Source organism: Enhydra lutris, unplaced genomic scaffold, assembly GCF_002288905.1.
Source record: "Enhydra lutris kenyoni isolate GAN:26980312 unplaced genomic scaffold, ASM228890v2 scaffoldscaffold11, whole genome shotgun sequence".
NCBI classification, from domain to species: Eukaryota; Metazoa; Chordata; class Mammalia; order Carnivora; family Mustelidae; genus Enhydra; species Enhydra lutris.
In genome coordinates, this window is record NW_019154095.1 from 38295789 (window position 1) to 38322696 (window position 26908).

Below are 26908 nucleotides of genomic sequence, written 5' to 3' on the forward strand. Positions count from 1 at the left end.
CCCCGAGAGGTCTGCTTTCCATCTCCAAATTTGTGTTTTGGAGCAGTTTGTTTTGTATAAAGTCGGGTGGTGTCCCACGTGTAAGCTAGGACATCCAATCAAGAGGGATTGATGACGCATTACATCAGTGATCAAAAACTACCTCGACCATTACGAGGGAAATGACACAACACGGATATGACACCACGGGGAAGTCCTGAGTCTTAGACCTCCGCAACCACCAGGAGAGTCCAGCCTCCACAGTCCTTCCCAACGCCGCGGCCCTCCCGGCCCAGCCTTTTCCTTCCGCGTTGACTCCTCCGGGAGGGACGGGAGGAAGAATCGGCCCGGGCCCCGCCCCCTGGGCGTGCCTCTACTCAGCACCGCGCACCCTCACCAGAGTCGCTTTACGGCCGGGGAGAGGGTGGGCCCTGGCCTTGAGGCAGGAGGCCGAATTGAGGGGCGGGGAAAGAGGCCTTTTGCGGCAGGCCGTAAGTGACGACGTGGGCGGTGCGAGTGCAGCTGGAGGGCAGAGGAGGCGGGTTCGTGTTTCCCGGGCCGAACCGGGCTGTGGGGGGCGCGGGGCCTGGGCAGGGGCTGTAGCTAAAGGCCTGCGGTGACAGTATGGGTGAAGGGAAGTGGGGCGGGGGAGGCCTTGGGCCGCTTTGGCCTGTGGGGACGGCTGGGGGGCTGGCGGGCTGGAGTCCTGGGTCCAGGCCGGGGATCTGACCCTGGTTGGTGTTCCACTACCCTCCCCCACCCCGAACCCGCAGCGCGCCGGTCCTGTCCTCGCCATGAGGCCGCAGCAGGCGCCGGTGTCCGGGAAGGTATTCATTCAGCGAGACTACAGCAGTGGCACACGGTGCCAGTTCCAGACCAAGTTCCCCGCGGAGCTGGAGAACCGGGTACGTAGACTGACTCCCCGCACCTGCTCTGGGGCGAGGGAGGGCTCTTCAGGGACGGGAGGGAGTATGGGTCGACACCGGGCCCGCTGAGTGTCTCGCGGCTCTGGGGAGGGGCAGGCAAAGGAGCCTTGGTCAGAAGGGGCCACTAAGCAAGACATGGTGCTTGGAGGAGGACGAATAAGGCCAAGCCCCCGGTGTGATGACCGTGTGGAACTCTGTGGTGCTCATGCCGGGAGTCTGTACCCAGCCCGCCGTCTTCTTCCCGCCTGTCCCCTCCCACCTCCATCCCGGGTTATTGACAGCAGTGATGAGAAACTAATTCCTGAGGTTCCAAGCCACCTAACTCAGCACGTTGTAAGCTGCATCCTCCTACCTAGCCAGGAAGAGTAATTATCATTCTCGTGACTGGCGTTTGTGACTATTGTGCTGGTCGCACTGCTCGGCACAAAGGGTTTATTTAAGTTGCTATGCCAGGCAGTGCAGACAGGCCTTCTCGGAACCTGAAAAACGCAGAGCATTAGATTGGCCTGGACATGGAAAGGTCTTAGAACAAGGCCTTAGAGCGGTCATTTCCAGTTGCGATCACTGGGAACTACCTGTGTTTTGTTGACTTGCATATCAAAATTGGCATCAGGATATAGGTCCCTTAGGCAACCCTGCATACAGAAATGGAAGAATGGGCTGGCTGTGTTTCCTCCTGCTTCAGACTAAAGGGGGGAGGGGAGGAATATCATTGTATTGTATTTGAAAAGTGCAATGAAGTGAGCATGTGTGTGTGTTTTCTTGTACCTGCATGTGTTTACCCACCTGAAGAAAGATCTTTTGGTCTTGATCCATGTTACTCTACATTCTGTTTCCTTTTTAGAGATCAGTTTCTGGTTAGATGGGAGCAGGTTTTGTGCTGTTTTCACCTTGGTGAGGAGGGTGAGGGACTGAGGTGATTAGGTGCACTGTGGGTGTGGGAGTAAGAAATACTGGTCATGGGATAAGTGGGTGTAGATGAGTCTGTACTAGAGAAATGTGTAGCAGTCCTTTAAAACCAGCTTGTAATAGGTAGGTGGTTTTACCTGATTGCCAACTTTGGAAAATCAGTGTATATCAATTGTAGTGTCCTTCAACATTAAGTTATTACTGTGGTCAGGTTAGTGACCTAAGTATGTTTCTTTAAGTGCAAATGAAAGATCAGGTATGCTTTATAACGATGGTTTTTAGAGTAACTTGTCTGTGAAATGCCGTATAAATGCTGTAGTTTATGTCTCCATGTTGGGTTAACTCAGCTGGACACTGGGTGACCATTTCCACAGTGGTTCGAAGAGGTAGAAATTGAGCAAGTTGCCTGTTGGCTAGAGCTACTGAATGTTATTTTTAAAATAATTTAACATCACAGTTAACATGTTTTACATGTTAGGGCTTGTGTGAAATGAAGCAAATGTTTTAGTTGTAAGCCTGTTATACTCTTACGCTATTTATGTACTTCTAAATCAGAGTGTAAACTATTTACCACACTAACTTGGATGTTACAAGACTCCTTTGTTTAAAGGTTTTAAAGTCAAACTTCTAGTGCATAACTGAGCCAAATACATGTAATCAGAATCAAACATTAGCCTTCCACTCTGTGTGTGGTAGAGCCTTTATTTTATAGTCAATACAGAAACACAATGTAGTCACAGATCCACTGATTCTTACAGGAAATTGATGTTTCTAAATTCTTTAGTCCTTTTATTTCTTTGACTTCAGATTATAGCCTAGAACTGCTTGTGACTCTGAGTACTATATGGAGTGTTATTTGGTGCTGTTCAATTGTGTCTTTGAGGGGTTTGGGTTTTTTTTTTTTTTCTTTTTTTAAATGTTTGGGTTAAAACACTAGTTTATACTTAAACTGCTTAGGAGAGCTTTGATTTTTCTTTTAATGCTTGAAATCAAATTTAAATTACAGATTTAAATTTTCCTTGCTTTGTTTGATGGAAAATTGAAAGGGTTCTGTCTTTGTTTCTACGACTTATCCTAGAAATTTACTGATTGCCCTGCCACTGGGGCTGATTTTCCTTTTGTGAGAACATCACACTTGGCAATTTAATAGAGGAAGAAACTAATATACAAATGTTTTGTGTTACTTTAAAGCATTAAACACACATACATTTGTACCCTTTAATCTGGGAGTAAGGACAAGTTCTGCCTGTAACAAGTTTACTTTTTTTTTTTTTTTTTAAGATTTTTATTTATTTGACAGAGAGAGATAGAGCGAGAGAGGGAACACAAGCAGGGGCAGTAGGAGGGAGAAGCAGACTTCTCACCAAGCAGGGAGCCAAATGTGGGGCTTGGTCCCAGCACCCTGGGATCATGACCTGGGCCGAAGGCAGAGGCCCAACAACTGAGCCACCCAGGCACCTCTAACAAGTTTACTTTTTCTGTTGCCTGTTAGAATGTAATGCTTGGATGCTTAAGTACTTTGTTGCCAGGACAGTTCCTGAAGAAAGCTTTATTCTCACTTTAGCCAAAATACAGACACATTAGGCACCCTTGGTAGGAGAGAAATGAGTGATCTATAATTGAAGCATTTTTTTCCCTTACATACCTTTAAAAATGTGTGTCTATACCTAGTTGGTGGAAATTACCTTTGACTTGTTACCTTTGACTTATGATCACTTTAAGCTTCAGCTCCATGCTTCCTACCACATAGTTCAGGAAACAAAAGTTCTGGGAAAATGAGTCTGATTCCTATTTTCTCCTGATTTTCAATGCTTATTGTTTCAAATTTATATTTGGCTCCCACTTCACAAATCTCCCAGTTTTGATGTAGCTTTGATATCAGTCTTCAAGTACCCAAAGGACAGCACTGACAAGTGTTCTTCATAGTGGAGTGAGAGAAAAATGCCCACATTTGTTCTGTTGAGTCCTTTGCCTTTACTGCTGCCTAGCATGCTTTTTACCCTCTTTTCTTTTTTAATAACCTTTCAAAGAAATTATTGACTTTTTAAATTTTTTATTAAACTTTTTAAAAAAAAATCCTTCACCTTGGATTTTTTTTTTAATGATCTATGATTTACCTCCATCCTATAAAGCACTATAATCTTGGAATAACTTTTTTAAGAATTCATGTTTCTGGTATGACTAGTAATTCTGATCTAAAAAGAAATAAAATGTCTCCTGGTTTTGAATCACACTGTATCCAAAGAAATGTAAATAACTCATAGAACTTTTCTTATCAGATCATAACATTTTAGGTAGATCAAATGTGCATTTTTTAAATTATTTAGACTTTTGTGGATTTGCCAATGTGACAAACTGAAGGTGTTAACTTGGCCATAACTAGTAAAGATAACAATTTGCTATAAATATTTGTTCATGAAGTGAACAAAGTCCATTTTCAGGGAATGAGAACTTTGACGTAGATTCCCCAGATGACCATTCTTCAAGTGGTGGCTCAGTGCAGGAATGCTACCCTGACTTTTAGCTCCATCTCCACCCACCCAACCCTTGTCAGAAACTCTGAATATTCTGGGAAATTAAAAGTAGCTCCTTTTGAAAAACAGGAGAGCTGCCACCACTTTAAAGTTCATATTAAAGTTTTTCATGCCATTGGCTCTTTGAGTCCTCAATAGTTTCTCCATACAAAGGACAAAACAGTAATTACAACTGCCTCTAACTCAAAGGATTTTAACTGCTTAAAGGTGATGATCATTAATTGTTTTACTTTTTTTTTAAGATTTTATGTATTTATTTGGCAGAGAGAGAGATCACAAGTAGGCGGGGGGGTGGGGGGTAGCAGGCTCCCCGCTGAGCAGAGAGCCTATGTGGAGATGTGGAGCTCAATTCCAGAACCCTGGGACCATGACCTGAGCCAAAGGCAGAGGCTTAACCCACTGAGCCACACAGGCGCCCCAATTGTTTTACATTTTTAAAAATTATATTCTTGGGTCTGTTTTGTCTCAAACTGTATATTGAAATTATTTGACTTTTTTCCCAGTCTGTTTCTATAGAAAGACTTAACAAAAGTGGGGCACCTGGGTAGCTCAGTTGGTTAAGCCTCTGACTCTTGATTTTGGCTCAGATCATGATTTCAGGGTTGTGAGATTGAGTCCCATGTCAGGCTCCACACTGAGCATGAGCCTGCTTTAAGAGTCTCAAAAAAAAAAAAAAGAAAAAAAAAAAAAGACTTCATAAAAGATAGAATTTATATGTAAGGAGTTACTCCTTTCAGGAGCAAAGCAAATGTGTGAGAGAAGGCCTAGATTAAGGACAGATAAATTGTCTTTTTTTGCCAAGAATGACAGTGTTACATGAAATACTCCGCTAATGTATAAAAGTTGTAAGGTACAAGCTTTGAGGTTTGAAATCTACAAAGTTAGGAGAAAAAAAGTGAAAGCAGGAGATTAAAGTGAAGATGGATGACAGTGTTAGTGTAAATGTGAGATAGTGGTGTCACTGAATAGAAAGGTAATAGGAATGACTTGGTGTGAAGACCTGTGTGGTAGTTTGAGATTTTGTCTCTGTGAACTTTCAGTAGATTCCATGTTTAGGGACTTAATTTAAGATTACTTGCTCTTAAGAGCGAGAGAGGCAAACCAAGAAACAGACTCTGAGCTATAGAGAACAAAACGGGTAGTTACCAGAAGGGAGGTAGGTGGGGGGATCAGAGAGATGGGTAATGGGGATTAGGAGTGCCCTTGTAATGAGCATCAGGTGTTGTATGAAAGTGTTAAATTACTCTTTTGTGTACCTGAAACTAATATTACACTAATTGGAATTTAGATAAAAACTTTTAATAAGATTACCTGCTCTTTTGAGATAAAGAGACCATCTCCTTCCTTTTGTGCCCCCACCATATGCCTCCACCATAGTACTTTGTCAGTTTATTATGTTTTTATGTTTACATACCTGTTCTGCTTTCATGACTGTCAACTCTTGGAGGACTAAGACAGTGTCTTACTCATCTTTCTCTAAGCTGTCTTAACACCTGTCTGATGGTAGGTGCTCAGAAAATGTTGATGTAAGTGAATGGAAAGTTGGAAGGATTATATAATTTTTTTTTTAAGATTGATTTATTTCAGAGAGAGAGCATACTCACGAGCGGGGGCCAGGGGGGAGGGCGGTGGCAGAGGGATAGAGAGAGAAAGAGAGAGAGAGAGACTCTCCAACAAACTCCCTACTGAGCACAAGAGCCCAACCTGGAGCTCGATCCCATAACCCATGAGATAATGACCTGAGCCAGAACCAAGAGTCGGACACACGGTCAGCTGAGCCACCCAGGTACCCCAGGGTTGTATCATTTTATGAAGTTACTTGATACTCAGTATAGAGAATAAAGAGATACTGTCTTGAGTCTTGAAGTTATCCAGTGTCCATAAGAGGGATAAGATTAAACAAAGACTAAGCAGTTTTAGTAACATAGGTCCCCATTTCATCACCTAAAATGTTTGCCAACTAGTGGATAAGAATGTTGACAAAATAGCAGAACAAATTAGTGATAGCAAGCATTAGTGAGTAGTGATCTTTTTTTTCCAAAACTTATTTTTAAATTCTTTTTTCCATACAGATTGATAGACAGCAGTTTGAAGAAACAGTTCGAACTCTGAATAACCTGTATGCAGAAGCAGAGAAGCTTGGAGGCCAATCCTATCTTGAAGGCTGTTTGGCTTGTTTAACAGCATACACCATCTTCTTATGCATGGAAACTCATTATGAGAAGGTAAGGCTACCTTTGTTTTCACAAAATCTCTTAAAATCATAAAAAAAGGTGAGTTGTTGACATGTTTACATGATGACAGTTGCCATTAAACTTAAAGGAGCATGTATAGTAATAATAATTCAAATTTTGTTGTTGCTCCTGTGTCTAGAGCACATAGTAAAGAATCCTGAGTCTTTCAGAAATTGGTCAAAATTGATCAGTCAACATGAAGTTGACATACCAGTGTTCAAATTGGCTTACGCTTAAGAAGACTGTGGAAAATCTATATTCTCATTCTGTATAGCTTTCTGAGAATCCTCTTGTTTTCCCCAAGTCTCTGTCTTATTTTATCCTGTGACCTGAGTTCTTTTTTTTTTTTTTTAATATTTTATTTATTTATTTGACATAGAGAAGCAAGAGCGAGCACAGGCAGACAGAGTGGCAGGTAGAGGCAGAGGGAGAAGCAGGCTCCCTGCCAAGCAAGGAGCCCGATGTGGGACTCGATCCCAGGATGCTGGGATCATGACCTGAGCTAAAGGCAGGCGTCCCGACCTGAGTTCTTATATTCTCTTTCCATCTGCCTGCTGGATCTGGTGTTGCCAGCTTCTCAGCTTCGGTGTCCAAAAGGCAAACCTCGCACCTCCCCATTTTGTGTAATAGCACCCTGCCTTTTTCAGTACCATCTTAAGGTGTGGAGGATGAAGAAATTATCAGTTGTCAAAGCTGAAATATCTTCCATTTTCTCATTCATTAACTTTTCATGATTTCCTGTGCCACTGTTCTAATATGTGCCCTTATTACCTGTCTCTCAGACTATTTGAAATAGTCTGACAAGTTTCATTTCTTCCATTCTCTTATTTTTCCAAACCATCTGCTGCTGCCTTCATAAATCACTATGTAAGTGGGGTAGCTCAGGCAGTTGAGCCTCCAGCTCTTGATTTCGGCTCAGGTCATGATCTCGGGGTCCTGGGATTGAGCCCTGTGTCGGGCTCTGCACTCAGCAGACAGTCTGCTTGAGATTCTCTCTCTCTCTCCTGCTACGCCCCTCTCTCCACTCGCATGCACTCAAAAAAAAGCAAAAATCACTGCATTACTTCCTCTAGTACTCTTACAAAGTCAGAGGCCTTCCCTGGCTTCTCATTTACTAACAATGAATAAAGTCCAAGCCCTTTCTCCAAGTGACCTCCAACTTATCTTTCCAGCTTTGTCTCCCACCCCTTCTTTACTTTTTCTTTCAGCCAGACTCATTCTCTTGCCAGGCAACCTCTGAGGTTTTCCTCCACCTATAGTGCCATTCTTCCCCCATTCAAATCTCCCCAGTCCATTAGATCCTCCTGTCATCTCACTTTTCCTTATTCTTCAAATCAGAATTCTTTCTCACGTTTTTATCCCCACAATATTTTGTTTATGTCTCTTTTCCTGGCACTTAACCTGTCTTGATTTTGGAATGTAACAGTTTACATTCTCATTTGCCCTTCAAGGATGTATTTTTCTTGGGTCAGGGACAGTGCTTTAACCATTTTGTGTCCCTCTTCATGCCCACCACCATGCCCTGAGATGTTTTAGGCACTCACTGAATGCGTTTTGAAGGAATTTAAGTTAATCACAGTAAACCCCTAATATATCATTTAACTTTGAGCATGTTTAGCAACTAAAATGCTATAAGGATATCTGTATTACAGATTATACCCCACCTAATAGAAGTGTCCCTGTGATTGTCATGGACTCTATATAGTGGAAAGCAAATACAGTTGCAGCTGAAGTATTTTTGAGAGTCACTGGCTAAAAATACTGCCATATGCTTCATTAGCATCCTGACATGAACTGTCTTAGTGTTACTAAAAGGGTATATTTAAATAACTAAGTTAGTAGTTAATATATATTTTCCATATCATACAGAGAAGCAGCTAACTTTCATTCCTGTTCAACATTCAAAAATCAGAAGTTTTAAAGGATCAGTATCAGCTTTCAGTCTGCAGCTTCTCTTTAATAGTACATTCGCTGAGTGAAGGGACAAGGGATTCATTCATTTGGTAAATATTTATTGAAGCCTACAATGTGCTAAACAGTGTGCCGGGGATGTAACAGAATAGGGCAAACATGATTGCTGACCTTGTGATATTTATAATTTAGCTGGTTTCATTTCCTTTGCATCAGTCATTACCACTAAATTATAAATGGTGATAAGCATCTTGAAGAAAACAAACTTTCCTGTGATAGAAAATATTAGGAGAGACCTAATTTAGATTGTGTGGTCAGAAAAGGCCTCTGAAGTGGTAACCTATAAGTGGCTACATGAAGAATGCAAATCCTGGGACCATTCAGGTAGAGAGATTAGTGTTTGCAAAGGTCCAGAGAGCGTGATGGTTCCTGGGAACTGTAAGAAGGCCAGTGCGGAAGGAGAGGAGAGAGGGGCCGTAGCGAATTTGGAGAGGTTAGGAGGAGCTGTAGCATGTAGGAGTGTGTAGTCCATAGAAAGATGTTCGGATTTTATTTTCAGTGCAGCAGGGAAACTACTCAAAGATTTTAAGTGGAAGAGTGATATGATCAGATATTCATTTTAAAGCAATCTCTTTAGGGGGGAAAAAAGTATGAAAGTGGAAGTAGGGAACCCAGGTAGGATGCTCCATGGAAATCCAGGCGAGAGATGATGAGTGCTTGGACAGGGAATGGAGCAGTAGAGATGGAAGGAGGTGAACAAATTCAAGGACTATGGTGATAGTGGAACCAAGATTTGATGAGGAACTGAATGTAGGAGGGGGTCGGGCTGAATTCATATGGCTGGAAACTAGTCCATGGGGGAATGTTCATTTAAAGAAGTGTAGGACATGACCAATTTAAGGTAGAATTACAACTTCTAGAGAATTTTGTTCATGCTTAGTGGAGTATTAGACAGTTGAGTTGTCATTTCACTATAGCTTTTACATTTGTTGATAAAATTTTAATTAACTTTTATTTATCCCTGTGCATTTGCTGAAATAGATACCTCCTTCTAATGTCAGTTGTAAAAAGAAATTGGTAATTGGGTGCTAGCCAAGTCAGTTACATTAATTATGGGATCATGGACAAATTAATCTCTCTAAGCCTGAGCTCTCAACTGTAAAATGGGTGTTAGAATTAATGTATTTCCTCACATATGGTAAATGTATAATAATGTTCTCTTAAGATGAATTTAAAAATTAAGTTAGTGTATATACATATATATGTGTATATATATACACGTGTGTGTGTGTGTATATGTGTGTGTGTGTTTTCCAGGTATAAGTAATCTTTTTTAGCAGTTGCTAACTTAATTTAGCTGCTTAAAACATTTAGCAGCTTTTAATTAAAATCCCTTTAACTATGGGGGCACCTGGCTGGCTCATTTGGTAGAGCATATGCAGCTTGTGATACCAGAGTTTTAAGTTCAAGCCCCACCTTGGGCGTGGAGCCTACAGCTCCACAAATAAATATCCCTTTGATTATTAATCTTGAAGTTCTCTGTATCAGGAATAGAGTGGAAATTGGTCCTAATATATGTTTTACCTTGGATTCACAGGCGATATAGAAGGTATTACTTTATAAGTCTAATCAAGGTTTCTTTCTTTATACGGAATATTATAAAGCAAGTAAAGACCAAATAAAATTAGGGACGCCTGGACGGCTCAGTTTGTTAAGCATCTGCCTTTGGTTCAGGTCATGATCTCGGGGTCCTGGGATCGAGCTCACGTTGGGCTCCTTGCTCAGTGGGGAGCCTGCTACTCCCTCTCCTCCCCAGCCTCACTCATGTACTCTTGCTCTGCTCTCTCTCAGATAATAAATAAAATCTTTTAAAAAAAAAAAAAAAAGGGGACCAAATAAAATTAGTCAAGAAACCAAAATTTAAGGTGTGGCCACATTTTTTGAAGTGGGTGATTTTATTTTAGAAACTGGACATAAGTAACTAGATGATGCCAAATGAATAACTGGAATGGTGCTAATTAAGACTTACACTTTTAAAAGAAAATAGTAAATGTATATTTGTAGTTTTGATACAGTGATACTAGAACACAGCTGCCCTCCTAATCTCCAGTTTGTCCCTTAGGAATTTCTGTACTATTATTTTCCACTTTATGAAAGGACAGGATTGGGTCAGTTAGTCTGTATTGTTCTAAACACTAAAATTTTTAATCTACAAATAGTAAGCCAAATATAATAGTGCTTACACTTTGTCATGTGGGTTAAATTTTTTGAAATTGTAAATAAGCCTTTTAAAACTCACTAGAACAATCATGCTTTTTTTTCCTATAATGTGCTGTTTATTGATTTAAAATGAAGATAAAGACTTCAGTGTTATTTCTCTATTGTTGCTGCCCATTATAATTAGGGAACAAATGGGTTGGTAGAAGCTTCTCCTCTCAGTAGCTGTCTGCCTTTTTCATAACATCCCTTCTGCTTGTGTGCTATAATCTGTAAAAGGAATAAATTGGAAGCAACCTAGTTATTTCTGAAAGTACTAAGATCCTGCTGTTCTCACTTAGCTTCACTTAGGATATTTTTTCTTGAGTGTATTTTTTCTTGAGGGTCTCTCCAGTTTAATATTCTCAAGGAGGATAATAGTCTTTACGGAGGTTTGATTGTATTTAGCTTTGTAAATATTATAGAGATTGAGGTTTTATTGAGGGTATAAGGATAACAGATAATTTTGTTGAGTATTATAGTTTGCTTTGACATTGATTTACCAAAAATAATAAACTATGGCTAAAATGTCAACATAAAGTTTCTTGGGAGTAAGAACGTTACTTTATCCTGCCTGGGATGCAGTATGAGTTTACTCATGTTAATGCTTTTTTGTTGCTAAAGAGACTAAGAGTTTAAGAGCATCTTGTTTAAGACAGTCCTGCCTTCACCAGAGTGGTTTAAGAGGATTTGGAGCTTATGCAAAAAGAAACATTGTTTTCTTTCTGAACTGATACCTAAGTGCACATGAATGTTATTAACATTTAAATAAAAACCTTGCACAACAGAGTTACCCTTGAATCAAATAAAGGCATGCTGTTTCTTTGCTGGTAACCTGTACCCAAGGAGAGAGGAGGAAAAGCTGTTCTGAAGGAATCCTTTCTTTGAAACCAGCCATGCAAGCACTTTTCTGACTGTACCCCGTAGTGGAAATGAATGGGAGTAAGGGTAGACCAACTCTCCAATTTCCAGTTCTGGCAGGTGAGCTGATGAAGAAATTGGAGAGAAGATTGAGGGTCCTGAGTTGGGCACCTTTATGGGCTGCTTCCTTCTATTCGTTATTTTAGCATGATTGACAAACTGATAGAAGGATAGTGCTTAAGATTTCTTTTTTTGCCCATAAAAGACCAAACATCACTCAAGTTCTTTGGGAGTTGAAAATAGGAGAATGATACTTGTATTATTACTTCAGATAATTAGATGAAAAAAAAAGTTTTCTTTAGAATTGGTATTCTTAATTCACTACCTGAAGAACCCTGCAGATTGCTCTTTTAATAACACCATGCTCTTTTAGAACATGAAATTTAGTATTCCCAAAGATGCAACTTGAATAAACTTACTTAAATTTTCTTTTCCTTCAATAAGAAGATTTGTTATGCAAACTTAGTGTTTTAAATTCTAAATCAGCTTATACTACAGCACCTAAATTGTAGCATCCTAATTTTGTTAGTTTGCCCTGGTACATTATAGACCCATACTTAATTTGTTTCTTAATCTCTAACTTTATCCTCATACAGTTCTTTTTTTCCCTTATGTCGTGATCACATTTATCCAAGATTTCAGCATATGCTGATAGTATGAATCTAAGAAAATGTATAGTAATTAAAGAACTGGATCAAAGCCTTTTTGAACATTAGAGCCAAAAAAGGGTTATGATGACTTTGAATCTGAAATAAAACATGTAACTCTTTGATTTTGTATATAGCTACTAAGATTTATTTTCTTCTACCTTATCTGTCTCAGAATTGCCCTTATTAAAGCTAGAGATTTGGCAATTTCCAGAAGTTCCTTTGTATCCTATCTGGCTTTTGTCTGCATTTGCTTTGACTTTTACAACCTTAATTCTAAACTTAAACCAAAGTTCCCATCAAGGACACAAGAGCAGACTACAGAGTAGCATTACATGCAGTGGTGGAAAGGATATAAGACGCTTGTCCTCAGAAACTCCATAGCAGCTGTCACATGCTTTACAAAGGAAATAAACTTCTAAGTTTTAAACTAATTGGGCTATCTCTTGTTAATGGGCCAACTTTATATCATTACTTAAAATTGATGAAAACATTCAAAGGAGAGAAGCAGCCGTTCTTAAGTGATAAAGGGAACGCCCAAGAAGTACCTTGGTGTCACATTAACAACACTTGATGAGTGGGAAAGAGAAAAGTACCACCAACTTTTCTGTATATAATCACCTACTTATTTCTCTATATCCAGGATTGAGATGACAGCAGGTAAGAAGGAGGGGCTGGCGCTCATGATTTTGTACACACTGGTACTTAACGCCGCATTGAAGATTGTGTGACTTGCAGAGTCCATCAGGCTGTGCCATATGTCGTACACAACTGGTGTGTGCCAAATACTCACAGCTGTGTCCCTTCATGCGAATATCCATTTCTTGTTTTAAAAGCTAATTCCACTGCCTGAGTATTTTGAGATCCAGCTAATACTTAATGGGAAGTCTGATGACATTTGTTAAAAGCTATGGTATTTCCTTCCATCAGGTTCTGAAGAAAGTGTCCAAATACATTCAAGAGCAGAATGAGAAGATATATGCTCCCCAAGGCCTCCTCCTGACAGATCCCATTGAGAGAGGACTTCGAGTTGTATCTTTTTTGTCCAGATCATAAAGTCTAAATATCTGTAAAAAGAAAATTTTGACAGTACTATTTGGGATCAACTAGAGAGAATTTAGGTCCCTTCTCTTGTATTTGCCCTAGGAACCTTCTCTGAATTGCTTACCTACCTTAATCCTCCCGTCTCCAACATTTTTCTTAAAGCACGTCTCCTTCCTTTGCATCATGCAGGTCTCTGGATTTTTTAATGTTCTGGTTACCTTCTTTCCTGGTGGTTCTGAGGGCATCTTGTAGTAATAATGGGGGTGGCATGAGTAATGCATTTCAGCTGCAGAATCTCTGAACCTAAAGCTTCTTTGAAATGCATAAACTCATAATGTGTGGTGAGACTTGTCATCCAAATGAATTGCAGTTCCATGGGTTCATTGGACTAGTTGAAATCAGTTACAGCTGCCAGATGTATAATTTCATTACCTTTGACATACTGTGCATATTTTTAGAGGCAGTAAGCTTTGAAACTCACTAAGTGAATTTGGTAAATAAAATTGCAAAAAAACTAATTTAGCTTGATAACTGGAATCATGAGTAAAATAAATTTTTTTAAAAACCGAGGTCAGATAATCCCAGGCCTTCCGGCTGATGATAATTTCAACAGTTTTATTATACTCTGTGGCAGTGGTTCTTAAACTCTTAAGAGGTCATGAACCCTCTCCCAAGAAAAAGTTTGCAGATAACTACAGGGCATTTTGAACCCCTGAATTCATTACCTTCTTCAGTTCTCAGCTAAGAACCCCCTAGTTCTACAATATAGCATCTTTTTTCAGAATTCTTTTTCCCAAAAAATAAACAACGTTTGGGGGCGGTGGGTGGGGGTGGGGAATTACATGTAGAGTACTACAGGCAATTAGATTTCTTAAAGTTTTTTGCAAGTTGGAGAAAGCATCACGTCTAACTTAAGTAGGAGAAATTACTAATAATTCAAAAATGAGCGAAGGAAATTGAAAGCAAAGTCTGCGCAGATCATTCACATCATCTTTCCACAGTCCCCTTTTATACATTCCGTTCTCCAGTGTGTTTTCTTAACAGCTATGCTGTTTAGATTGAAATCACCATTTATGAAGACAGAGGCATGAGCAGTGGAAGATAAACCATAGAATTAAAGGTAAAAAATTATATGATTTATGTGCAGTTTTTGTCATTTGTAGCATGCGTGAGTTTTCTTCCCTGCATGGCAAATAAATGATTAGATAATGACATATTCTGTGTATTGGCTTGAGATTTAAAATGTATATTTAACCCAAAGTTCTATTTGGTGATCTAGAATTTAATCCTGATTTTCCCCCTCTGTATTGTTTTCAGACTGGTTTTATTATTACTTTGGTTTGCTGGGTGTTTTTTTAGGGGAGGGGGTCTTGTTTTAATATTCGAAACAATCCTAGACATTTTGCATATAAAAATCATTTTCGCTATTGCCCTGCCTGTATGATGAATGGCTTTAATAACCAAAGAAACATTTCAGAGTGGAGGGGAGATTCTGACTATTTCTTTTATTTAAGTGGCTTCATTGCCCTATAGAAGAAAATTTACCCTGGTGGTTAAAACCATAAATTTAATTCTTTTGTTTAGAACATTTATGTTCTTCTGTATCCATATAATGACCTTGAAATGAGAAACAAATCAGTTAATACTGGTAGGAGTGTAGATGCAGAATCATGTGGAAGCCATAGTCCATTAGTACAGCCTTCTAAGTAACAGAAAATCATACTGCACCGTTTCTGCCAGTTCCAATCATTTATACTTTCTACAGAGAGTGTTCTGCTGCTGTACTTTCCTAATTGACTGTTTGCAGGTGTTTGTCACTAACAGGGAGCACAGAAACAGATCCAGACCTGCTCCTCCTTCCAAGGGCAACAGTAATAATAACTGCCGTTTCGAGGGCACCTGCTCTGTGCCAGGTGTTCTGCGAATGGTATGTCTCCTTACAAAAAGTGTGCCGAGTATTTCCTCCATTTTAGAGATGAGCAAACCGAGGTACAAATAGATGGAGCGGTGTTCTCAAAGTCATTCAGTTTAACACAGTTTGGTATATGAACCCAAATTTGGTGAACCATAAAACCCCTGTTTTTACACCATATCTCTTATAAGTACTTGCAGCAGAAGAAACATGGGGAGAGGGGAGAGTTCATCAGATTATTCTAGGTGTTTATCCTCCCCTTTTCTTTTTCAAGACTTTCTTAAAAGATACATTTTGTCTACCCCTGTACAATTTATCAGATCCTATAAACCAACCAACATTCCAAAGCTGCCGTCTTTTAGCACTAGTAAAAGTGGCACCTGAATTCTTTGACTTTGAAAGCCAAAATCTAAATAATGACATCCTCTGCCGTGTGTTTCCTTTCTTTAAAAAGGTCTTGTTTGGGAACACTTAGTGTTACTTGCTCATAGACTTTGTCGTGTACAGTTTCCAAACTGACACTTCTCAGTGGAGCAACCAGGAACCTTACTGTGTGGTTTTGGTATGTGCTGTTGGAATAAGTTTGTTTTATCGATTGCAGCTGCCTTGATTTGGCACAACCCATTTGTCATGACTCATTCTGCAGCTATTATTGCTAAATGTAATGTTTTTCTGGGGTGGTGTGGGGTTTTGAGCAATTACACACCAGAGACTAATCTATCAATAGCCAGGCAACTGTGAAATTTTGAAATGGGAAAGATTTACATTAGGAACTTCTGGATAGTTTCATGAATGCAGATATTTCTGTTCAGTTTAGAGCTGCATGTTCCTCAGGCCCAGGATCTAGTATGGGCGGAGGTCTTGGTGGAGGGGGAGATACTGTAAGAATAATTAATTCAGTTCTGTGGTTTTTCTTAAGTCTCTAAGGTTTCTGTGCAGGTTGAAGAATTACACGAGAGTTAATGATTTAGCCAAAAAACAAACAAATCATGGAGATGGCCTTTATTAAAGAGGTTTAAAATCACTCTATTAAAGACTGATAGAGTTTTCTCTTTGAATTGTCTTTATTTAAAAATTGGAACATAATCATTACTTGGTCACAATAAATGAGCACTGATAAAAATAGCTAACTTTTGTGGGTGCTCATTCTGCACCTGCACTGTTCTCAATGCCTAGTACTGATCATCACAGCGGCCCTACAAGGTACGTACTATTATTCCAGTTTTCTCAGATGAGGAGAGTCAGGCGCAGAGAACCCAAGTTACTTGTCTAAGACCGAAGACTAGTAGGTAGCAGCCAAGGTGGCCTGGCCCCAGACTCGCTGCTTCAGCCCGCGCTGTGCTGCCTGCCTCTTGTAACAGGATTGTTCAGAGACTGAAATATCCAGGGCTTGTGTTTCTAGACTGTTGAGCTATGTGGTTGCTTAGTCAATTAGTACAGATCCAAGTATTCTGTTAGAACTGAGGAGCCCCTGTGAGCTGGTGTAGGTGAGATGTTGTAGAGGTTATTTTAGCATCCCTTTCTAAAACTTCTACTTTTCGCATCTGACGGCAGATCCCACCTCCAGCTGGGACCCTCATCTATCCACTGGCCGATCGCAGAGTGTCCCCTACCTCCTCTCCAGAGCATCATTCCTTTGTATCTGCTGCCAGAGCCACGGTGCCATTTACTCCAAGGACTAACTTTCTAAGATTCCACACCTGGAGTGACCTCTAGTCGCTCAGCATCCACTTTGTGTCTCCAAATTGTGTAGGACTCTGTAATCTTTTGATTAGTTTCTGAGAAAACACAATGAAGCATTTCACTTTTTATTCAAAGCCATTAATAAAATAGGCCGTTGGTTAGCCCAACACAAAGTTTCTTTCTTATCTGCCACCAGTACCAGTGGTTCTCTTCATTCCAGGGGCCAGCTTCCCAGGTGGCTCTCGACTTCCAGTCACATCTCAGCCAGTGTTCAGTCTTATTTCCCTCAAATTCATAAAATGCTTTTCTCCAGGATTTTGGTGAAAGGTAGGCTGTGTCTGTGGTTTTGCTAATGCATCTCCCGGATTTCAAAGAACTACCAGTTTTGCCATGACTAAAATCTTAAAGATCTGTTTCTGCTGTTCAGTTTCTTAAACTGAAACTCATTGGAAAAATAATGTATGATGTTATTTGTTTTATGATAGTAATTATTCCTAATTAAAGCAGTATTTAATGCAATTTCCAGTTATTTTTCTTTGGAGAATTTTGTTATTATTGCATTACCTTGAATGTTGGGAAGATGTAGTATGTGTTGCGTGTTCCTTACAAAAATAAGTAAGCACAATAAAGTGGATGCTAAACCATCAAACATAAATGTCCCTGCTGTGTCCCTGAATGTGTAATAAGCAAGTATAATAAATATTTTAATTATAGTTTTGTTATAAATATAACTTATGAGAAAAGAAATTTGATAGGAATAATACTGTATATTGCTAATTTTTAACTGTCCCTACTGGCAAACCTTATGATTCATAGACTTTCCTCATATACAGTATTCAGTGCACAGAAATCTTATGATTGGTTCAAATACAGTAAGTCAAATGATTTCCAACTAAAACTCTCAAGTCTGAGTCAGTGTTTCAAGTTCTTTTGGCTGTATGTTCTTAGTATTGGGGTTTCTTATGCCCTTCCTTCATCTTTGGGGTTTGAGAGCACTGTTTTTGGGAGAAAGTTCAGAAATATATTAGGAGAGAATGAAACAGTTAAAAGTTTTACTTTCAGAGATACTGTAGGTGCTAATACTGGATTTAATCTTTCAGATTTAGTTTCTTTTATGGATCTGTTATTCAGTAAATCTCATCAGTCTGTGTAATATTTTAATTGTATAAAATTCCTTTGTTACGTTAGAGCCTGTAATAGTGTGTCTGTCTGCCTTTTAAACCTGTTGCAATAACTTTGCTGAAATAAGAACACATTAGTAAAACTTTTCTTAAACAAATTGTCTCTGTGTCATATCTGGTATGGTTTGGTAAAGTGATACGGCATTAAATTTCGCAGATAAACAATACTACTAGAATCGGTGCAGCTTAATGTTTTCCAGCAAACATCTTACAGTCATCACACTTTTCCACTTTTTACATGCTTTATCTCCTAAGAGACAGATATGTTAGCTAAGTAGATAAAAACAAAGAAGTCATCCCTTAGAGTCAAAAATGTATTCAATTAAAGAAATAAAAAGATGTTTCATTAAAAATAAACTATCAGTAATTGTTACTATCTTGGATCATCTGATGACTTTTTTAAGATGAAATGCATTAGTAGAGAATAACTGCTTATAAAATACAGTCCATATTCTGACTTTCATGAGATTATTTTTCTTTATAAAAGTCAACTTCTTTTTCCTACCCAATTACACTAGCAGGAAATGGTACTCATAAAGAAGGCCATAAGATCCTGCCTGGCTCCTACCATAAAGTCATGGTTTTGCAAGAGTAACATGCTTTATTTTTCACTTTGTTGTTTAAGTCCATATAAGGGAGGTCAGAGTATTAGTGCTATGTATGATTTATATACAATGATCTCCCCTTCCCCTTGCCATACGTCTCCTTCCCCATCCTAATCCTTCTAATTCCATGAGGGCAGAGGAGGTTTCTAGTTACCCTTGCATCTGTCCCTAACTCGCAAGCATCATCATGCAGGGGGATACACCTACTCAATACGCATATTTGCTAAGTGAATAAGATACAGGCTGCCGGGTAATTAGCCCAGTTACTTCACTACATCTTGAGGTGTTTGACTTGTATACTCCCTCTTGTAAAGTTACAAGATTGGAAAGAGATCTGTGGCTTAAACTCTATTAGAATAGGCTTTTTTGCACAGAGATAACTACTCTCAGTAGGAGAAAGTCACCTTTCTCCTGTAGACAGGAATTCCCAGGGAAAGGAAAAGAATTACATTCAAAAAAATTTGAAGTACACAGATCTGTAAATACAGATAACCCTCTGCGTAACCCTCCAACTTGTCCTTTGTCCTTTTTTTTTTATTCTGTAGATCCCTGACATTGCCCATAAGTGATCCCCATCCTCATCAGTGCTTGCTTGGAAGATAAACCAATAAATACAAGCATTACACAGTGACCCACCTTAATCTGCAAATGTGTAATTGTGAAGGATTTTCTTCTTCCACCAAAGCTGTTGCGAGTGGTTTTACAATAGTACACCACAGTACTCAAAACTTGGAAATGTGTACAAGATAGCAAATATGTCCAGTGAATTGTGAATGTCAAAATGTAGGTTCCATACCACCTAAGTTCTTGGATCAAGTTTGCTTCAAAATGAGTAAACACAGAATTACATGACTGTAACACAGGTTATAGCTCTTTGTCTTAAAGACTTAAGTTCTTCCCATATATCTCAAATGGTGCAGATATGAGGTTTTATGAAATTCTGCCTCCAAGCCTTGTAAGAATTGAATGCCTACTTTAAAAAAAAAAAAAAAAATTTAAACCTCCACTTCACAAAAAGAAATAATTTTATGACTCAGGCACAACCAAAGATTTTGGTTAAGGGTCATTGTCAGAACGAGTTTATGCCAACAGAATTTGCTGAGTTTTTAAAAAGAGCATCTGAGCAATGTGTTTATTGACCTTATAAGAACTTACTTAACTTTGTGCTGTCACTTTTTTTATGTGAAATCTTTAACCTCTAGAATCATAAATCACCTTGCCTTTGAAGAATTTATTTATTTGGTTGTGTCGGCTACAAAGATTTAAAAGAAGAAGAAGAAGTGGTAGGGCGCCTGGGTGGCACAGTCCGTTAAGCGTCTGACTCTTGGTTTTGGCTCAGGGTGTGATCTCAGGGTCATAAGATCGAGCTTCATGTCAGGCTTTGCAATGGGGGGAGTCTGCTTGAGACTCTCCTTCCTCTGCCCCTCCCACTCATGCTCACTCTCTCTAAAATAAAATAAATCTTTTAAAAAAGGGGGGAGTGCTAAAAATCAGCCCATCAACTGCCAAATCTGTTGCTCTTGATCTTAATGTTTCTCTTCTTGTATATTTTCTTACCTCATATTTTCACAGACCAATTTATTGCCAGGAAATGAACATAATTTGTATTCAAAATGTTTTGGCAATCAGTCTTCTGGGAGCAACCAAATGCCAAACAACATAACCGTAGCAGTTTCGATTCTGTGATATACAAGGACTCAGAAACGGATGTAATAGGACCTTTTCTTCCCAATTAAAGGATTGGTGGCCATATTTGCATATCTGTGTATCTCATACAATGCACAAATGTTTTGTTTAGTCCAATTCCTAATTTAGATGTTTGAAGGATTATGTGCTTGAAAAAGCAACATTATTATAGGTGTGACTGTCTACTTTTAAAATGAGTGATGCTTCAGTTAAACAATAAGGAAAGGCCTAACAGCATGCTGTGGGCATTTTTAATACTGCAGAAAAAGATCTTCACTTAACGTCTAATTATATGGAGGGACTACATCAGGATGGGAAAAATCACCTTTTCAAGTAACCAGAATTCCCAACAGAAACCATATTAACAGAAACTTTACCAACCCCTGCCGGCAAGAGCTACATATTAAAAATAATCAGATCCTTGATAGAGATTCTGTGAGAAAACTCTAAGGGGGGAAAAGGGTTGCTTATGTATATTGATTTCTATTCCCAAGTACTAGGTAGGTTTTGCAGGGACCACAATTTTTCTATTTGTCGAGGTAATGGGCAGCGTCAAGATAATACTGCAGCTGCGTATTAACTATATGTAACAGTTAAAGGCAGAAAGTAAAAATGCCTCTGGGACTGGAGAAAGCATTTAGGGTCAAATTTAGTCTACTCAATTCATTCTACAGACAGGCTTATTAAGAACTTAGAAAATTATTTGCCTAACAAAGTCCTTATAAGGTTTTTTATGGAACTTGACATGCTGATTCTAGAAAAAGTGAAGAGACCTGTCCTACAACTAGCAAGATATATTAAATTGTAGTCCTTAATATGGGGCATTGGTACGAGGACAAGCTCACCGAATAATGGAACAGAATAGAGACCTAGATGCACACGCAAGTTTGTCTGGTGGGCTGGATAGTCTCCTTTGGGCCCTCCAGATCCTTTCTCCTCCATGTGCTCCCTTAGGTTCTAGAAAACTGATCCCTGCAGACAGTATCAACCAAGTACCCTTGGCCTGTGGCTTCCAGTAGGGTTCAGCCAGTGGGAAAAATCAATGAGCAGGAATCTAAGCAAGGTACACTGATTCATAGGAGTGGCTGGCTGGCTAGCTGCTTAGGGACCAGGGAGGACAAAAGTAGAAGAGTACAGGAATGCTCTGTGGAAGAACCTCTAGGAACTGTCTCAGAGTGTGAAGAAATGTACATGCCATGTAAATGCCCACCCACTGCAGAGAGGGTCTCACTGTGGATGTGGAAAGTGCTCTGATGTCATTCAGACTCTTCCCAGCCCTCCGGTGCTTGCTCATTGGGACCATGTAAAATGGTCATGGCAGCAAGAATGGAGGCCACACGTGACTCAACAGCATTGACTTCCGCTCATTATGACTGATTCGGCTACTGCCACTGTCCAGGGCACAAATGGCCAACCAATGCTAAGCCCCCAAGCTGGTAGTATTCTCCAGAGGGGGTTTTGATTAGATCACACTGGACATTTTAATTACTGGGCACTGTGTTTTGTGACTTAGAAAGATCACGGGACTTACTTTTTTCAACAGAAGAGTATCAAGAGTAATCATGGACCTTCCCTAGTTTTCCTCCAGGATAGGGGAAGAGCTATACCCACCCAACAAATCAATGTAAAGGGACAAAAGTACTATTGGAAACAGAAAGTTGCTTCATTATTATAGTCCATGAGTTATCCTAATTGATATGCATATACATAATTTGTATATTATTACCACATTACTTTGGGATATATACAGCTGTGGTAAAATATGTCCCTCTGCCTGGGAACCATGAACACTAAGGTGACTGAAGCTGGGAGGAGAGAGAATGGGGTCGGAAAGAAGAGCACAGGGCTTAGATTGAATTTGTAATATTAAACAGCTTCTTATTTTCTATACATTTTTAAATTTAACAAATTTTATTACAACAGCATGTTGTAATTAAACAGCATGTTTACTGGGCTTTGCTAGTTTGGACACAATACCCACACCCCCTGGGATTTCACTCAGGTCTCTATTTCCAATTTCCTCTAAGCATTCAGGCCTGTTTGTCTCGTTGGCCTCATTGTCAAGAAGCACTAGCGTCTTGAGTTCTGCTACTTCTAAATACACCAAAAAAGTGAAAAATACTGACAAGGGGCTTTTTCCTGCTTACAGATATGTGAGTAGCCTTTCAAAATAAACGAATTGGGGGGACGCCTGGGTGGCTCAGTGGGTTAAGCCTCTGCCTTCAGCTCAGGTCATGATCTCAGGGTCCTGGGATCGAGCCTCGCATCGGGCTGTCTGCTCGGCAGGGAGCCTGCTTCCTCCTCTCTCTCTCTCTGCCTGCCTCTCTGCCTACTTCTGATCTCTCTCTGTCAAATAAATTAAAAATTTTTTTAAAAATTAAAAAAAAATAATAATAAATGAATTAGGGGCGCCTGGATGGCTCAGTAGGTTAAAGCCTCTGCCTTCGGCTCAGGTCATGATCTCAGGGTCCTGGGATAGAGCCTCGCATCGGGCTCTCTGCTCGGCGGGGAGCCTGCTTCTCTCTCTCTCTCTCTCTCTCTCTCTCTCTCTCGCTGACTGCCTCTCTGCCTACTTGTGATCTCTGTCAAATAAATAAATAAAATCTTTAAAAAAATAAAAATAAAAATAAAATAAATGAATTAAACTTACAGCCCAGAAGCAGCATATAGCCAAGGAGTAAAGTTCAGGGTCAAGCAGAATTTCTCATGTAAACATGTCGGAGATGAAAGAAAGAAGCTGACTAGGAAACTTACACTCTCACTTCCCCATAAACAGGGACAAATCCAAAGTCACTTCAGCCTTCCCCAGAGCTCCATGGCTCACATCCAAAGCTTACTGACCCTAACAAGTTGGCAAGGTGTGCAATGACAATACTCATGGCAAAATCTGTTACAACAGACCAAGTAGCCCAAAGCTTCCAGTTCTTGTCTCCAAACATATCAACAGTTAACACAATTTCTTGACCAGATTTCAGTATTTCCAGCTGAAAACATTTTCATAACTAAACTGGACATAACAGAAACTGACAGTTTCGTGGGTTTTATCACTGTGGGATACTCTAAAGGTGGAATTATTACATTATCTGCTCTAGCTAATTTAGTAGTAAAATACCCAGATAATGTTCTGGGACATGGAGCCCAGTTAAAAATTATCTACTCTCCAGCCTTCTGATAGAGGATGAATACTGAACTGAATTAAAATGTCTAGCTCACCAATGAGACACCTGTAAGAAGTGTTTAAATGAAAAAACCTAGATATAATGACAATATAATTCCATCTCTGTAACTTGAACTAGAAAGTTTAGAACTTAAAAAAGTGTTTTAAAATAAATCTTCATGCACCTTGTCAGCTCAGGGAAACCAAAGCCCAGATACAGAGGAGTGTCACTTGTATTCTAAGAGTTGTCCCTACACAGAAAAATTATTTCAACAAACTTTACTCTGAAGTAGAATGACCCACTTTGTTAGTTATAAGAAGTTCTCAACATGGTGCCATGTCTATGATCCCTTAACACCAAAAAAAGTAAGGCATTAAAATGAAAACCAATGAATGGAATTTTGACACAAGGTAGATTCAAGCAAGGCTACCCTCTAAGCCTCTTCCTATGACCATTATCAAACCTTTACCTGTGGCTACATGCTTTAAAAAAAAAAAAAAAAAAAAAAAAAAAAAAAAAAAAAAAAAGAGCATTGTCCTAACCTTTAAGTGTTTAGAAATGCTGAGTTTGGCCTGGTTTTCATTTAGACCTAAAGATAATCCCCTAAATTACATAGAACTTAATAAACATAAAGACTGCCAGCACTTAGACACTCCTGACCTAAAATCACAGGAATTTTCTGATGGAAAGACCACATTTCTCTTTGCTGACTCATCCAGAAAATCATTAAGAAAATAGTCTTCTGTAACTTGCTAAATGGCCATAGTTTTTCAGAAGTTGCATTTTTTTTTTTTTTTTAAAGGAAAAGGCTGGGCACCTGAGTGGCTCAGTGGGTTAAAGCCTCTACCTTGAGCTCAGGTCATGATCCCAGGGTCCTGGGATCGAGCCCGGCATCGGGCTCTCTGCTTAGCAGGGAGCCTGCTTCCTGCTCTCTCTCTCTCTGCCTGCCTCTCTGCCCACTTGTGATCTCTGTCTGTCAAATAAATAAATAAAATCTTAAAAAAAAAAAAAAGGAAAAGGCGCGGCCCTTGTATATTCTGCAATGACAAAATGACATACAGTTTTGTTTCTCTTCGCAGTGATTCCCACTCCTCTCTCCTGGAAGTCAGTCATGCTTTCTGCAAACTGTGTCACGTGTCCGCTCCTCAGGGAAGCTGCTGTAGGCTGAATGACTGGTCCCCTCCAAATTCATGTGTTAAAATCCTATTATTCAAGCCCATAATTCAGAGCCCTCATGAATGAGATCTGTGCCCTTATAAGAGCAGCCCACAAAGCTCCTTTGCCCCTTCCACCCTGTGACCTGACAATGAAAAGACAGCCTGCTAGGAAATGAGCGCTCACCAGACACCGACTCTTCCGGAACCATGATCTGGGACATCGCAGCCTCCATAACTGAAATGTAAGTTTCTGCTGTTTAGAAGCAGTATTTTATTATAGCAGTCCAAATGGACTGAGACAGATGCCGACTGCAACCTTCCAAAATGCCCCATCCGCAACATTCTGTTATCCAGCTTTATTTTGTACAACCTGGCAAATACTTATTTATTGTCTATCTCCCATCACAGAGTCTGAGTTTTCTAGTCCCTGCTTTTTCTTTAGCCCTTACACAGAGCCTGGCAGTAGACACTCAAACAAGTATCAGTGGATGCTCAAGAAATATTTGTTGAACAAAGAAATTAATGCATGCATAAATGATGGGCGCTGTGCTGGATTTGAGGGCTACCTGTTAAAAAACTCTTGAAACCTTGATCTCAAAACTTAGAAAAGAAGGACTCAAAAGAGATTTGAAAAGCATATATCTTTGTTGGAGACATTTCTGGGTTAATTTAATGTGCTTGAAATCAAGATGGGTAGGGGATGAGGAAAGAAATCTGAGGGGGGAAAAGGAATTCAGATGACTCTGAATTGCCCAGATCTTCCATTTGTCAGGGAGATCCAAAGCAGACCCTGGCCTCCGGAGTTTCCAGCATCTGCCTATACAAGCACGTATGGGGTTTTACCATTGGCCAGAAAAACCTCTGCATGTTCACCTGTCAATAGCTTTCCTTGAGCAGCCAAGGAAACATCCTAAGGGCACTTCTCTGTACTCTTCCTTAATAATGCAGGTTGCCTAAAAATGCTCACTTTCCTATCCTTAGTCCAAATTGTCATTCATTCAGAACAACTGGGAGTTCAACTTAGCTTAATACACTGCCCAAAACGTAAGGCTTTGCTTCTCAGGGCAATGAGACCAAGAATGCGATGGAATTTAGAGGAAAGAAACAGTGAGGAACAGCTGTTGACCAAATGAGCAAGAGCAGGGATGATATGAGAACAATAATAGTCACATGACCTTGTATTTCAAAAGCACCTTCCTGAAAAAAGCTCGCGGTCCTGTATCAACCATGCAGGTTTTGTCTCTTACCCTGGTGACTGAAATAAAATAGATTCATTCTTATTAACGTGTATTTCCATAGCTAACCACAAATATTTTGGCTGTTTCTATTTGCTGTGTCTATAAGTGCAATCAATTTCTTCATCGAGCAGGATCAGGAAATCGCATTAACTTCTCAGCTTCTTCAGTTGCATAGGGTGATGTCTTCTGAAACATTGGGCAGTAGCTTTTCCTTTCTTTTGCCATCTTTGTGGCTTCACCTTGTTCTTGTCTGAGTCCAGATTACCCTGTTTGTCTTGCCCTTTCCATCATCAGAACTTGCCTACAAACTCTGCCCCAGGGTTCCATTCTCTACCATCAAACTGCACTCTCCTGCTATCATAACTTCTATGATTATCTTTTATGTGTCTGTTTTAATGAGTGACATTCCATTTACACGGCTGCGTAGTCATTTTTTTTTTTTTTAATTTGGACCCGTAGGGACGTGTCCACTTGATTTTTCTCTTCATCCTCCATAATGTAACTTAAGACACGTCTTTTCTCCCACCTTCCTGAACTTGACAGTGCCAACAGCTTCATCACAGGTTTCTCCCCACGTAGTTCTATATCTTCTTTCTGGACATCTCCTTAAATCCTCCTTTTTTACGTAGCAGAAATCTTTCTCTAAAAATTCACTTTCTCTAATGTGGTTTTGTCGGATGCATATTAGTTGGAATCAAAGATTTAGAAGTGAAAGAGGGGCCCTCCATATTTTTTATCTATCCCTCTGCCTTTAGGAGGATACAAACCGCTCTCACAAACAGGGTGCACCACCGAAGGCCAGAGAAGGGACTTTTTACAGCCACACCTCTATTAAGGAAGCAGAAGCTGGACCCCGCTCCCCAGCTGAGGAACAGTGGGAGACTGGAAAAAGCAGTTGGCCCTGGAGAAGGGACGTCTCTGAGTCAG

At 39.8% G+C, this 26908-nt stretch overlaps 1 protein-coding gene across 8 annotated transcripts; it reads left to right on the forward strand.

The window, feature by feature from the left end:
- The first annotated feature begins 397 nt into the window (after positions 1 to 397).
- Positions 398 to 25169, forward strand: LOC111144588 (golgin A7). Of its 8 annotated transcripts, none has more exons than XM_022498953.1 (6): positions 398 to 470; positions 753 to 884; positions 6421 to 6573; positions 13248 to 13349; positions 14419 to 14481; positions 16828 to 18231. In XM_022498953.1, the coding sequence occupies exons 2-5, from the start codon at positions 774 to 776 to the stop codon at positions 14464 to 14466; spliced, it is 414 nt and encodes a 137-aa protein (XP_022354661.1). In that variant the 5' UTR covers positions 398 to 470; positions 753 to 773; the 3' UTR covers positions 14467 to 14481; positions 16828 to 18231. The 8 variants fall into 8 exon arrangements, with proteins under 8 accessions (XP_022354661.1, XP_022354663.1, XP_022354662.1 ...); XM_022498955.1 differs by lacking the exon at positions 16828 to 18231 and adding an exon at positions 24666 to 25165 and having other exon boundaries at positions 459 to 521; XM_022498954.1 differs by having other exon boundaries at positions 459 to 521; positions 15169 to 18231.
- The last annotated feature ends 1739 nt before the right edge of the window (positions 25170 to 26908 follow it).

Coding starts and splice junctions, on each gene's coding strand:
- LOC111144588 (XM_022498953.1), top strand. CDS start 774: ATGAGGCCGCAGCAGGCGCCGGTGTCCGGGAAGGTATTCATTCAGCGA. Junction 885..6,420: donor CCGCGGAGCTGGAGAACCGG/GTACGTAGACTG, acceptor TTTTCCATACAG/ATTGATAGACAGCAGTTTGA. Junction 13,350..14,418: donor TTGAGAGAGGACTTCGAGTT/GTATCTTTTTTG, acceptor TATGCTGTTTAG/ATTGAAATCACCATTTATGA.